We start from the raw sequence: 13264 nt of genomic DNA on the forward strand, positions 1-13264 counted from the left end.
AATACTCCGGTGGAGTACCATTCACAGAGAAGAGCTGGATAGAAGATGTTGGTCTTACTATCCCGCAGCTGGTGTGTGGGACTCTCCAAATACATTAGTGGGGAAAGAGAACATACCGCAGACTAATGTGCAGTCTGATCCCGTCTTATAAAAGGAACATACAGAGTATACATTATGCATCTGTATGTTTGCCCAAGCGCTGAGAAAATGGAGAAAAGATACCAGGTCTGGTTACCTCAGAAACATGAGTTGGATGAAGGAAGAAAACTAAGTTGTTCAAGTCGCTCTATACATTTTGCTTGTTACACTAAAGATTAAAGCATTTGGCAATTAACAACAGTATAGGATTGTTTTTAATTTAAAACAAACAAAAGTCTGGTGTTGTGGCGCACGCCTTTAATCCTAACACTCAGGAGCAGAGGCAGGTGGATCTCTGAGTTTGAGGCCAACTTGGTCTACAGAGTGAGTTTCAGGCCAGCCACAACTACACAGTGAGATCCTGTCTAGGACAAATAACTATAAAGAAGGAAGGGGATCAAAATACGCCGGACATCCATCCATGTTTTAAATCTCCCAGAGCTCCCAGAGCAAAAGGTTTACTGGTTCTCAAATCTTGGCCAGACATGGCCCCCAGGTAAGGTCAAGAGTGATTTGGGAGTGCTAAGAGGGTTCCTAATCATAGCACTGGAGGAAGGACCCCAGAATTGAAGCTCAAAGACAAGAATCCCTGCCTCTGGAAACAGACAGTTCATGGCTTGAAGCCAATGAAGATGGATACTGTTTGAGTGCCATGATGGGCGTCCGGGATTCCCCTTCCTGTTTGGAATAGGCCCTGTGCTCCCACCCCTTGGCATTGGTGGGGAATTAGTTCCAGGAGCTCCTGTGAACACGAAACTCCAAGGATGCTCAAGTCCATCACATGCCAGACAGCTCTAGGTTTGCATCTGAGCGCCATTATCTTCTGCTTCTTACTCAACCTTTGGGAATCTCAGTTCAAGTCACCGTAGATCTGGCCTTCGCATGCATGGAGAATTCATTCCTAGACTCTTTCAGCTCAAATTTCTTTTATAAATGTCATATAATATTTGGATGTAACTTCCAGTACATCCTTTTGTGTGCTTTACATTGCCTCTAGGTTATAAGTTATGTGTTGCAATACTTAATTACCGTAAGTAATCTTAGCTATCCAGTACAAATGAAAGACAATCTTAAATACTTTCAGCACAACTGGCTAGATCTGCAGATAGGGAACTCCTGGAGAGTTCAGAGCTACAGCAGCGTGTCGGTGCTAGCTGCTGTCATCATTGTGAGTCTCACAAGGACTTTCAAAATACCATTAAGGTTTCAGGTTCTAGGTGGCAGGAGCAGGACATTTGAGTTACTTAAGTATTATTTTAGGGTGGGGGATGGGTATAGGAATAGAAAGGGATAATGGTCCAGAACGGTTTTATTGCCTAAGTAGCTGGTGCTTGGTTGTCAGGGTGAGGAAGGGTTAGACAAAGGGTGGGCAAGGCCATCCTCTCTGAAGTGCCAGGAGGCTAGGTGGAATCTAGGTGGAGGCCAGGTCTCTGCAGGGAAGTGCCACACCAGCCCGGAGGTCCCGCCATACCCACAGCCCGAAGAACAGAACCAATAAGAGGTACGAAGTCACCACCAGGATGTCCAAGGTGCTGTGGATACTTAAGCCCACGATGTCCTGATTCCTGGTGACGCTATGATTGTTCTCCAGGGGGTCCATGGCAGCTTTTCTGAGCCAGGTAAACACTTGCAGCCAGAACACTGCAACGGTTCTGGATCCAGCTCCACCTCTAGTTCGCAAGGCATCCTGGGAAGAGCCACGGTACTGTCTTCTTGGTTCCCAGTAGGCTCTGCGGCTTGGTTCTTCCCCAGCACCAGGGACTTCTTCCCTTTCCTTTATTTTCGGTCACACGCAGGCACGCACACACGGAAGAAAAGAGAGAAGAGAGAAGGGGGGGCCTTTTTGGGTGCCAAGTCAGTCCCAGTCCGTCTCTCCATCAGCCACGAGCGGTCATCCTCAGCTAAATTCGGGCGCAGGCGGGACGAACACAGGACAACTGACGCAGAGTCATTAATGGCGTCTTTAGAAGCTGTATTGGATTCTGGGACAGAGAAATCACTCTGATGGAAACCAAAATCGACAGATGCTTAAATACCCTATGCAAAATGGGCCAATATTTGCATATCCTAGGCACATCTTCCCCTATGTTTTAATTCATCTATGACTCATAACAGTAACATCCCTCCTATCTAAATAAACCATGTTTATATTTTCATGATAGTGGATTTTTTCATTAATTTTAATTAAAATGTTGTATCAAAATGGTATTTACCTTAATTTTAGAGGTTTTCTTTTCTTTTTCTTTTTTTTTGGCTCTTCTTTATACTGTGTGCCGAGACAATTCTTAAGCTTACTTTTGCCATCACAGCTCTGGGTGGAGGCGTTGATCACAGAATCTCTTCCATTTTGTGCAAATCAACTTTTTAAAATGATTCATTTCCTCTGTATGGGTATTTTGCCTACATTCACGTCTTGTGTACCACAGGCATGCCCAGTGTCCTCAGAAGACAGGAGATGGTGTCAGATCCATTAGAACTGGAATTATAGATGGTTATGAACCACCCCGTGAGTTCTGGGAAATGAACCTAGGTCCTCTGAAGACCAGCCAACTTTCTTAACACTGAGCTATCTCTCCAGCCTTTGTAGATCAACTCTAAATTCTTTTTTAAAGAAAAAAAAGTCCTTTCTTCTTTCTTTATGTGTGCAGGTAGGTAGTGGGATGGAACCCAGGACCTGGTGCACACTAAACACAGACTCTACCACAAACTCTCTCAAACGGACATGGCCAACTTTATTTTTCTTGGTACATTTCTTTGCTAAATGTTATTTTAGCCTTGATGGGTGAAGGGGGAAGGACACAGAGTGAATGGGTAGGAAAGGAGGGGAGATCTGGGAGGAGTCAGGGAAGGGAGTGAATAGGAGCGAAACAGATTGTATGAAACTCAAAGAACTAATAAAAGCGGAGAAAAACTTACTTTAGTAAATCTTTATCAATATATTTTAAATGACTATAAGAATGTCTAACACAACAGAGACAGAGACCCACATTGGAGCACCGGACTGAAATCTCAAGGTCCAAATCAAGAGCACAAGGAGAGAGCACGAGCAAGGAACTCAGGACCACGAGGGGTGCACCCACACACTGAGACAATGGGGATGTTCTATCGGGAACCCACTAAGGCCAGCTGGCCTGGGTCTGAAAAAGCATGGGATAAAACCGGACTTGCTGAACATAGCGGACAATGAGAACTACTAAGAACTCAAAAACAATGGCAATGGGTTTTTGATCCTACTGCACGTACTGGCTTTGGGGGAGCCTAGGCAGTTTGGATGCTCACCTTAGGAGACCTGGATGGAGGTGGGTGGTCCTTGGACTTCCCACACGTCAGGGAACCCTGATTGCTCTTCGAGCTGATGAGGGAGGGGGACTTGATCGGGGGAGGGGGAGGGAAATGGGAGGCAGTGGCGGGGAGGAGGCAGAAATCTTTAATAAATAAATAAATTTACATAAAAAAGAATGTCTAACACATAGCTGTTGTTGGGTGCCAGACCCCTTTCAATGTATTTTACATATATTAATCCCCTTGGTTCTCATAATCAAACAGTCTAAATCTATGTCAAGATATGGGGAGTCTTTTAAAACCAATCAAAAGACTGGTGGCATACACCTTTAATCCCAGCACTTGGGAGGCAGAGGCACTCTGTGAGTTCAAGGCCAGCCTGGTCTACAGAGCAAGTGCCAACACAGGCTCCAAAGCAAAGGCAATCAGAATCCTGGGCAGAATTCCATTGTCCCAATTAGTTCAGCACTGCCCAAACCAGCAATATGAAAGTGGGCCTGGGTTGTGGCTCAATTGATAGAAAGCTTGCTTAGCACATGCAAAGCTCTGGCTTCCATCCCTGGTACCTCCTAAACATGGTCTGTTGACACACATGTGTATAATCCAGCACTCCAGCACTCTGGAGGTGGAGGCAGAAGGGTCAGAAATGCAAGGTCATCTTGACTACATAGACTTGTGGAGATTCCAAGATAACTCCAGTGTGCATCAAGTTGACAAAAAAAAAAAAAAAGCAGAAGCAAAATTTAAAGTCTTTTCCTTGGACCTCTTCCAGAGGTCCTATCTGGATTCAATTCCCCCAGCACCCACCTGGTGCCTCACATCCTCTCTATAATGAGATCTGGTGTCCTCTTCTGGCATGCAGACATACATACATGCACTGTGTACATAATAAATAAACCTAAAGGGCTGGAGAGATGGCTCAGTGGTTAAGAGCACTGACTGCTCTTCCAGAGGTCCTGAGTTCAATTCCCAGCAACCACATGGTGGCTCACAGCCATCTATAATGAGACCTGGCACCCCCTTCTGGCTTGCGGGCACACATGGAAGGAATGCTGTACACATAATAAATAAATAAATATTAAAAAAATAAACCTAAAAAAAAAGAATCTTTGCCTTAATCATAGGCCTACAAAAATAAAAACCTCCAATCTCTTTTTAAAATTAGTGAATAGCACTAGGGACAATAAACAGATGTAGTCTCAATAAAATCAAATATAAAAAGAAAAGGAAAAAGAAATAATATCTTTAAAATTCTTTTTACAAATCTGTATTACCCTTATACCAAAATCAAGACCCAACCAAAAAAGAATTTGATAATCGCTCTGATGAACATCGACACAAAAATTCTCAGTAGAATCTTGAAAAATGAATTGAAGATCACATAAAAAGGTCATCTACTATGACCAAGTTGGTTTCATGCCAGAGATTTGGAGACAGCTCAATATATGTAACAGAATAAATGTAATCTATTGTATAAACAGGCTCAAGGACAGAAAACACATGATACCTCAGCAATGAAAAAAATGCCTTTGACAAAGCCCAACATCACATTGTGATCAAAGCTGTGGAGAATTTGGGGGTATGTGGGATATATCTCAATATCGTAAGGATAATATATGACAAGCCCATAGGCAAAAATCATGTTAAATGGAGGGGAAAATTAAAGCATTTCCATTAAAATCAAGACAAGAGTGTCCATTCCCTGTTCAAGGTAGTGCTTGAAGTCTTAGCTAGAACTAAAGAGACAAAGAGAGAGAAAAGGGAATACAAATCAGAAATAAAAAAAAGTGGAAGTATCCTATCTGCAGATGATGTGATTTTTTTATGGTTTATTTAGCTTTATTTTATGTGCATTGGTGTGAAGGTGTCAGATCCCCTGGAACTGGATTTTCAGACAGTTGTGAGCTGCCATGTGGGCACTGGGATTTGAACCCGGGTCCTCGGGAAGAGCAGTCAGTGCTCTTAACCGCTGAGCCATCTCTCCAGCCCCAGATGATGTGATTTTAAGTGTACTTAGGATCCCACTGAAAATCCCATGTTCAGCGAAGTAAAAAATTAACATAAAAATCAGTACTTTACAATATATCAATAACAAACATCCCAAGAGAGAAATCATCGCAATAAGATAAAAATCTTTTGAAATAATCTAACCAAAAAAAATAAAAAAAGACTGTACAATGAAAATGTTAAGAGCCTTTAATCCCAGCACTCAAGAGATAGAGGCAGGCTGATCTCTGTGAGTTTGAGGCCAGTCTGTGCTACACAGCGAGTTCCAGGACAGCCAGGGCTACACAGAGAAGCCCCATCTCAACCCCACCCCCAATGTTAAAGTATTGAAGAAAGGAACTGAAGAAGATATCAGAAGGTGGCAGTGCCTCACTTGCTTGTGGATGGTAGGATTAATATTATGAAAATGACTATCTTACCCAAAGCAATCTATAGATCTAATTGTTGGGCGGATCTACTTGCAGATGTCCTAAAGCTTAGCTATCTAGTAGTCAGCGGGTTAGAGTGCTTGGATTTGTGACCCAGTGTCTGAGAGAGCAATTGTCAGTGGTCAATTTAAATGAACTGAGTGTTCAGTCCACAGTACCCTGCTTTCTTTGTGGTCGCTAAAGTAGTTTTATCTAAAACACTGGTGTGGCTCACTATGGCTCACACTGCCCACTGCCTTATCATCTTCTGTGAGGTTGTGAAAATCCTACAAAAAGTGCAACTGTGTGGCCTTGAGAGGACAGTCTGCATTCATCTGTGTGAGGCTGCCCCTGAAATCAGAACATTTCCTCTCTCTGATGTCACGAGGGGAGTGCAAAGCAGGCTGGCTGGCATGATGGCTTCCTCCCCTTTTGTATCTGAAAAGATAGAGAACCGAACTTCTAGCTTCGTTCTTCGTTCTGCAGGCTGTGCAGCCTGAGCACCCTGTGCAGCCTACGCAGGTCATGCAGCCCACGCAGGTTAATGCAGCCTGTGCAACCTGAGCAGCCTCTGCAACCTGAGCAGCCTATGCAACTTGAACAGTCTGTGCGTGCAGACTGTGCATGCAGCCCAAGCAACCTACACAGCTTATGCAATTCTTGAGCATGTAGTTGTCCTGGCAAGTTTTACTAGAGCCACCTCTGAAGCTCTTTCAGGGCCCCCAGCTATCTTAGGGTAGGTTGAGATATAAAGCCAAGGTTCTGTGTGAACTCAGAGGGAGCCTGCCTTCCAAAGAAAGGCCCTGACGTCTGGGATCAACTTCGAAGACCCCAGAAGTAGACCACAAGCAAATGGAACAGATGTCTCCGGGTATGTCCACTGAGAAATGCTGCCGCCACTGCTTCAAATCCAGGCTCTCTTACGGAAATTCTCAGCCGGAAACCACCAAGGGCAATATTGCTCTATTGAGATAGAGTCTTACTCTAACCCAGGAGCCAAATCACTCCCTGCTAACATAGAGGGAAACCAGTGGGCTTTCTCCAAGCATTGAGTCTTCTCTAGAAAGGATGGGCACATTTAAAGTGAGAAACACCCTCTGAGATGTGGGGTTTCTGTTCCTCTTCCATTGTTCTAGGACACAGTCCGAATTTGCTTGGCTTCCCCACCAGGTGGCGCTGTCTACTCATAAATAAGCACAAAAAGTCCAAGCTTGCTTTTTATTTTTAATCAATTTGTTTATTTGGATTTTGAGATAGGGTCTCACAATGTAGCTTTGGTTAGTATGAAATTTGCTATTTAGACCAGGATTTCTCGAACTCACAAAGATCTTCCTCCCTCTGCATACTTATTAGTAGGACAGCACCACGACATCCTGCCAAAATTGCCTTTTGAGAACCAGTGGCAATCCTCCTGTCTCAGTCTCCCGAGTGTTTAGGGCTCCCCATGCTCCACCAATGCTCTGAGTTGGTTGTTAAACATACCAGTGCACAGGTGATCAGAATGAGCCTACGCTGATTGGGAAAGTGAGGCCGGCAGTCCCACACTTAATGAGGGAATTTGGAGATGGGTAAGGAGAATTGAGATGATCCAAAGGTGCTTTATCTGTCCCCAACAATGTGTTAAGTGTTGCCAGACTGAAAAATCCAAAGATCTGGTACCCCAAAACTTCCCAACTCTCTCGGGAATCCATAACCCACCAGGTCCTGGGTACAGAACAAAGGCTCGGCGTGGTCAAGGTTTCCTGGATGGAGTGGACACAGCTCTGCCAACTAGGCGGCGACACAGCTCCCCATAGACTTTAAGTCAACTGGGGCTCCCACATCCTGGGCCAGTGGAGCGAAGGTGGGTTCGGTGGACTGGGATGGGCGAAGGGTGCTGGGTTGGGGTGAAGCTGCCCCAGGGCCTGGAGCCCCCGCCCGCCCTTCCGCCTCTACTTTTCCCACCCTTGTCCTCGTCCCCACCTGTTCCCCCTCCCCCAGACGCCCCCTCCTCTCCGTCTACCCACCCCTCTCGCGCCGGTGAGCACTTCCGGCACCGCTCTAGGCTTCACAGAGCTCTCATCACCTGTGCTCCTGCTGCTGAGCCAAACTGCTGATTGGCGGGGTGTCCTTGCGTTCTGGCTGTGCGGAAGAGTCGAGTAGAACCCGCATTGGACAGAGTGCACAGAAAAATACTGAGATTGGGAAAGGCAAATCTAGAACCTTAAATAACTGCCGCGCCTTCTTTCAAGGGTAATCCTGGTCTTGCCTGTCGCGGCGTCCCCACCCCCACTCCCACGCCCGCGGGTGCAGCCCACATAAGGCTACTTAGCGATGAAGGGGATTAAAGGTTGAAGGACCCAAAGATAGTCAAGATTGTAAGCTCTGGATCCCCAAATGCTGCATCTAGGTGCTCACCTCCAGAAATGAGGCACTTCCTGTTTGTTTGGTTGGTTTTTTGAGACAGGGTTTCTCTGTGTAGCCCTGGCTGTCTTGGAACTCACTCTGTAGACCAGCTGGCCTCTGCCTCCCTAATGCTGGGATTTAAGGTGTGTGCCATAACCGCACGCTTTTTTTTTTCTGGGGTGGGCACTTCTTAGAGACACCAGGGAAGAAGCTGAGTGTGTGTGTGTAGGGGGTGTTATGTGTGTTTGCTTTTACTATCCTGGGGGCCGAGCCTAGTGCCACTTTTTATGCTAGGCAAATATTCTATCGCTGATCTAGAACCCCCAGCCCAGGAATTTTGTTTTGGTTCGAGAGAAGGTCTCACTATGTATCTATCCTTGGCTGTCTGGAACTTCCTATGTAAACCAGGCAGGCCTTAAAATCACAGAAATCCACCGAGTGTTGGGATGAAAGCCATGAGCTACCACGGCTCAGGAATCTTTCTGAAGGTTCCAATCTCACTTAGTTCAGCTTCTGAGAGCACTGTTGGTCCTACCGTTAATTGTGCCACCCCTTGATGCATAACTGCTCAGGTGTGGTTACCCATCTGTGGGAAATCTTCTCCAGGGAAAGCAGTAGAACACACTGTCTCTGAGGAGGACAGAAACCGCATAATCTGTTACCTGCTTTCAATGTCCCCATTCCTGGCCCTCAGGGTCCTTCAGAGAACACCGGACCCTGACCATCAAGGCTCAGTAGAGATTTGTCCAAAGACTTCAGGGGAAGAGGCAGGGGCTACCCCTCCTCCAAGCCATCAGCATCAATGCCTTGGGGACCAGCCACCCAAGAACAATGAGCGTTGAACCACAATCAGCCATGTGGAGCTGGGAGGGTGGGGGGCAGTAAAGGTTAGTTCCCCTTTCTCTACCTTCAGTTCATGAGGTCATGGGGAGGTCAGGCATCAGGCTAAGCCCCTGGGGGTAGGGACAGGGCTGGGCCAGGTTCCCTCGGGGTCTCAGGTGTTTCCTCTTGACAGCAGTCACCAGAATCCCAACTCCCATGTCCTCTGATCTGTTACTTTTTATCCCAGGATCACATGGTCATCATGTTGAATGTTATTAACTCATATTGCAAGAGAAAGAAAGCAAGACTTAGAGGAAAAAGAGAGGTCCAAGGTCAGGGGCAGAAGTGGGGGGACAAACAGAAGCCATTCATCTCATACCCCAGCCCTAGGGATCAAAGTTAGTTATTTATAGGCAATGGAACAAAAGTAATCTGCGTCGTCCTCCGGCTGCACGGGGCTGATGGTCAGCACACAGACATTGTGGGCCACGTCTGCAGTAGCAGAGAACCTGTCGGGAATGTCATCAGGCCGATAGTGCTCTTCTTCTGAGTGGTAGTAGAGCAGATGGGGAGCACTCCCCGGGCGCTGCTGATACCAAGACACGCCAAAGTCCCCAATGGTGGCATGCTGAGAATTGATTGTGCAGCTGAGTTGAACCACTTGGCCTGGGAAGACCAGTACTGCGTCAGGATAGGTCAGGGTTGGCTGGAAGACTGAAAGATACAAACCCACTGAGGGCTAGCCTGGGCCCCTTCCTTCCTTACTGTGAATATTTTGTCAGACCCCAAGGAGACTCTCATTCCCAAAATTTTCATAGCCCCAGAGGACTTGCCCTGGATGGGGCAGGGAGGCCTGGTTCCCTGAGGCTTAGTGTGCTCTCTCTACAGCTCCGTTTTCCTCTGTGAATGGGGGCTTTGAAGTAAGTGGCCCCTAAATTAGCATTATCATCATGTCTCCAAGAATCCATGTTCAGCTAAGAGCCTTGTATGCGATCATGGGACTGGAACCTTCTGGGCCCCTCTTCTCTGAGGACCTCTCAATCTACTAGCTCTCCCAAACCCTGGCCACAGGCTAATTGTCCCCAGGAACCTCCCAGGATGCATAACCATCATCTTTAGTTTCAAGCTTCTGACCACATGGCGTAGGGGACTGTCCATGTTAACATCCCCTGTGAGAAGCAAAGGTGACCAGTTATCGTCTCTTCAAAGGGTCAGTGTAATCAAGGTCCACACAGGAACGTGTCCTGCCCCTGGTCCTAGACAGAGCTCCCTGGAGCCTGGCCTCTACTCCACCTCTCTGCCTTTCCTAGGATCCACCCCACTGGAGCTACTGATCTGCTTCTTTGTGTGGGCTTTCTTGAGCGAGTGCCAACCCCCATCTCCCTCCCGGAGGAGTCTTACCTGCCAAGAAGGCACCAATCAGAAGGAAAGGCAGGCAACCAGGGCAGGCCATGGCCAGAGGCACAAGACTGTACCAGAGTTGCCCTGATGTGTGTGCTATGCTCGCTCTGGGTGCTTATGGCACAGGGATGGGGAAGCCTCTCGACCACAATAGAGCATGCAAATCAGCCCGCTGATTGAAGAGGGTGTGTTGCACAGTATCAGGCCCTGTCTTCCAGATGTCCCGAAACACAGCCAGGGGGAGATCAGAAGTTCAGAAGCCTTCAGGTCCAGGGCCAAGAAGTTGAAATTCCCCAGAGAGTATCCCCATACTCCTTTCTAGTCATTAACAGTGTCTACCCACTAGAATAGGGGTTCTCAACCTGTGAACCTGTGGGTCCTGATCCCCTTGTGGCGGGGCAGGGGGGTAGGAGGCCCTTCCACAGAGGTCACCTAAGACTATCGGAAAACACAGATATTTACATTAGGATTCATAACAGTAGCAAAATTACACCAATGGAGTATCAATGAAAATAATTTATGGTTGGAGATCACCACAACAAGAGGAACTGTATTAAAGGGTCGCAGCATTAGAAAGGTTGAGGACCATTGCTCTAGAATGTCCTCACAAAGGCCCAGGTGTCCCTGGCTTGACAATGTTGAGGGTAAAAGCCTCATGGGACATTTTTTAGAGCAAGAAGACTATTCCCTTAAAGGGTCTAGAGGGACCACAGATTCTTCTCTCTTGCTACCTGGCCTGCCCTGACTTCACTCCACCCCTTGATACTGCCATGACACGCTGCCTTGCCACGACAGGCCCAGAAGCAACGGTGCTGTGGACTGAAACTCCAAACCTATGAACTAAAGCTAACCTTTCCTCTATGAGTTGATTATCTCAGGGAAACTGACTAATAGAACCTCCAAAGGAACAGTCATTTTGGGTTTTAGCACATTAGGTTACTTTTGTGGGCTATAGAAATTCTACTCTAAGTAGAATATATACATATGTGTATGTATATACACATATATGCGTCTATGTATTCTTATATATAAATACACACATATACAGATATATATAAGTACACATATGTGTGTATGCATGTTTGCTTCTTTTGGCCAACATTAAGAGTCAACCATGTGGGCAGGGCACAGTGGTGCACGCCTTGAATCAGGCCAGCTGCCTAACTCTGAGACAGGGGAGGGAGATCAAGACAACAGCACAGGCAAAGGCAACTCTCACAACTCTCGGAGCTTAGGGCTCCTGTCCTACAGCTGCCTTCCTTCCAGATTCTGTGTCTTGGTGCCATCGTCTCCAAGCTTCAGGCATCTAAGTTGTGCTCTGTAGGATGTTAGTCCTCACAAAGTAAGCTCTGGAAATACTACCCGCCTCTACGGTACTGCTCTGAGGACCGAGATGGTTTCTAAAGTGCTACTAACGACATTTATGATGGGCACGGTGGCACCCACCTCTAGTCCAAGCACCCATCAGGCTGGAGGAGGTAGAACTCTGAAGGAAGAAGTGAAAGAAATAAACTGATGTTGCTATCTTTTTTTTTCCTAAGGAACTTACCAATAAGCTTGCCTCAAAAATATTAAGATATACCAAGGTAAAATTTAGCAAAAGGAGCATGCCACTGGCAGGCAGTTTAGAGACGACGCCACCAATCAAACCCCATGCCTCTATCAGAAAGAGCATTCTTCTGCCGGCCAGACAGGAGGATCCTGGTTAACAGCTGCCCAGGAAATGCAGCTGTGCTCTGTCTTGTGCTAGCTCTGGAAAGAACTGTACATTGGAACTCTCCCCATTTGTCCAAACAACCAAACCTCAGGATTTCTGTCTCTGTAAAAGATGTTTAATTGTTCAAAGTGTAATTCGTGGTCATGAAACTAGAGAAGCAGAAAGGGATCTCTGCTCAAGGCTGGTTCCCTTCTGTACATTAGCCAGAACCAAGCAGAAAGGGATCTTTGCTTAAGGTGGTTCCCCTCTGGACATTAGCCGGAACAAGCCGTGCATGATTATTAAAAGGTTTCTGTCGTGATTTCGCACTGGGAAGGCATATTAACTCTGTGACATCATGAATCAAGACCATCTGGGCGACATACAGCACCCTGTCTCGAACAGCCGTCCCGACCAAAAAGCCCTGTGAAAGGCTCAGTAAAAAAGGCACAAAGTCACAGCAAGCCTGTGTGCTCCGGTGTGCACTGCCCTTTCACAAATGCGAAAAGCGAGGCCAACAAAAGCGAAGGGTTTATCTAGGGGCTAAGCGGGTCCATGGTGAGCTGGACGGAGGACCCAGATTTCTTTCAACTTACCCAGCCTGAGATGTGCCGGCCGAAGGCAGCACAGAGAGCCTAACTATGGGGGTACCCTTCCGACACTGTGCTTGGAGGGGTCTGGGGGAGGCTCAGAGAGAGACCATAGAAGCAGAGAGACAGGGGAAGCCACGTGGGAGAATGAAAAACAAGGAATGAGAAACAGAGTTTAAAAACTCAGAGGATAATCGCAGAGAGGGAAGACAAAACAAACACTAAGTGTGAGAATGTAGAACAGACGAGAGACAGGGAGGGGGAGAATGAGACCTGCAGACGTGGGACTGCGCGTGAAAGCCAGCGTTGCTCAGAGAACTGGGGATTACAGCTCAGTGGGGCATTTGTGAGTCCCTGGATACAAAGCAAGCACGTGTATGGGCGAGGGAGGGGTAGCAGGGACACTAACCAGTAGTGAGGAGTAACAAGCCCGTGCCTCTGGCTGCTATAGATCTAGGAGGCCCAGAACCAAGAGACAGAAAGCGAGACAACGCAAAACAAGCACTCATTGGAAAAGACATGAGCATGTTCTTACA

At 46.9% G+C, this 13264-nt stretch overlaps 2 protein-coding genes across 3 annotated transcripts in view; both read right to left on the bottom strand.

The window, feature by feature from the left end:
- The window catches only part of LOC142854416 (sodium/glucose cotransporter 1-like), a 37188-nt gene extending 35450 nt beyond the window's left edge, over positions 1-1738 (bottom strand). Inside the window, exon 1 of the mRNA XM_075979938.1 lies at positions 1610-1738. Within this exon, the coding sequence (XP_075836053.1) occupies positions 1610-1738 (129 nt within the window). The remainder of the gene's footprint in view (positions 1-1609) is intronic.
- Positions 1739-7827: 6089 nt separating this feature from the next.
- Positions 7828-10548, bottom strand: Vpreb3 (V-set pre-B cell surrogate light chain 3). 2 transcript variants are annotated; one of them, XM_075978842.1, is made up of 2 exons: positions 10443-10548; positions 7828-9707 (listed from the first exon to the last, which is right to left on the bottom strand). In XM_075978842.1, exons 1-2 carry the CDS (start codon positions 10492-10494, stop codon positions 9445-9447), a joined length of 315 nt encoding a protein of 104 aa, XP_075834957.1. In that variant the 5' UTR covers positions 10495-10548; the 3' UTR covers positions 7828-9444. The 2 variants fall into 2 exon arrangements, with proteins under 2 accessions (XP_075834957.1, XP_075834956.1); XM_075978841.1 differs by having other exon boundaries at positions 7828-9755.
- Positions 10549-13264: the final 2716 nt, after the last annotated feature.

This window comes from Microtus pennsylvanicus, chromosome 7, assembly GCF_037038515.1.
Source record: "Microtus pennsylvanicus isolate mMicPen1 chromosome 7, mMicPen1.hap1, whole genome shotgun sequence".
Taxonomy (NCBI): domain Eukaryota; kingdom Metazoa; phylum Chordata; class Mammalia; order Rodentia; family Cricetidae; genus Microtus; species Microtus pennsylvanicus.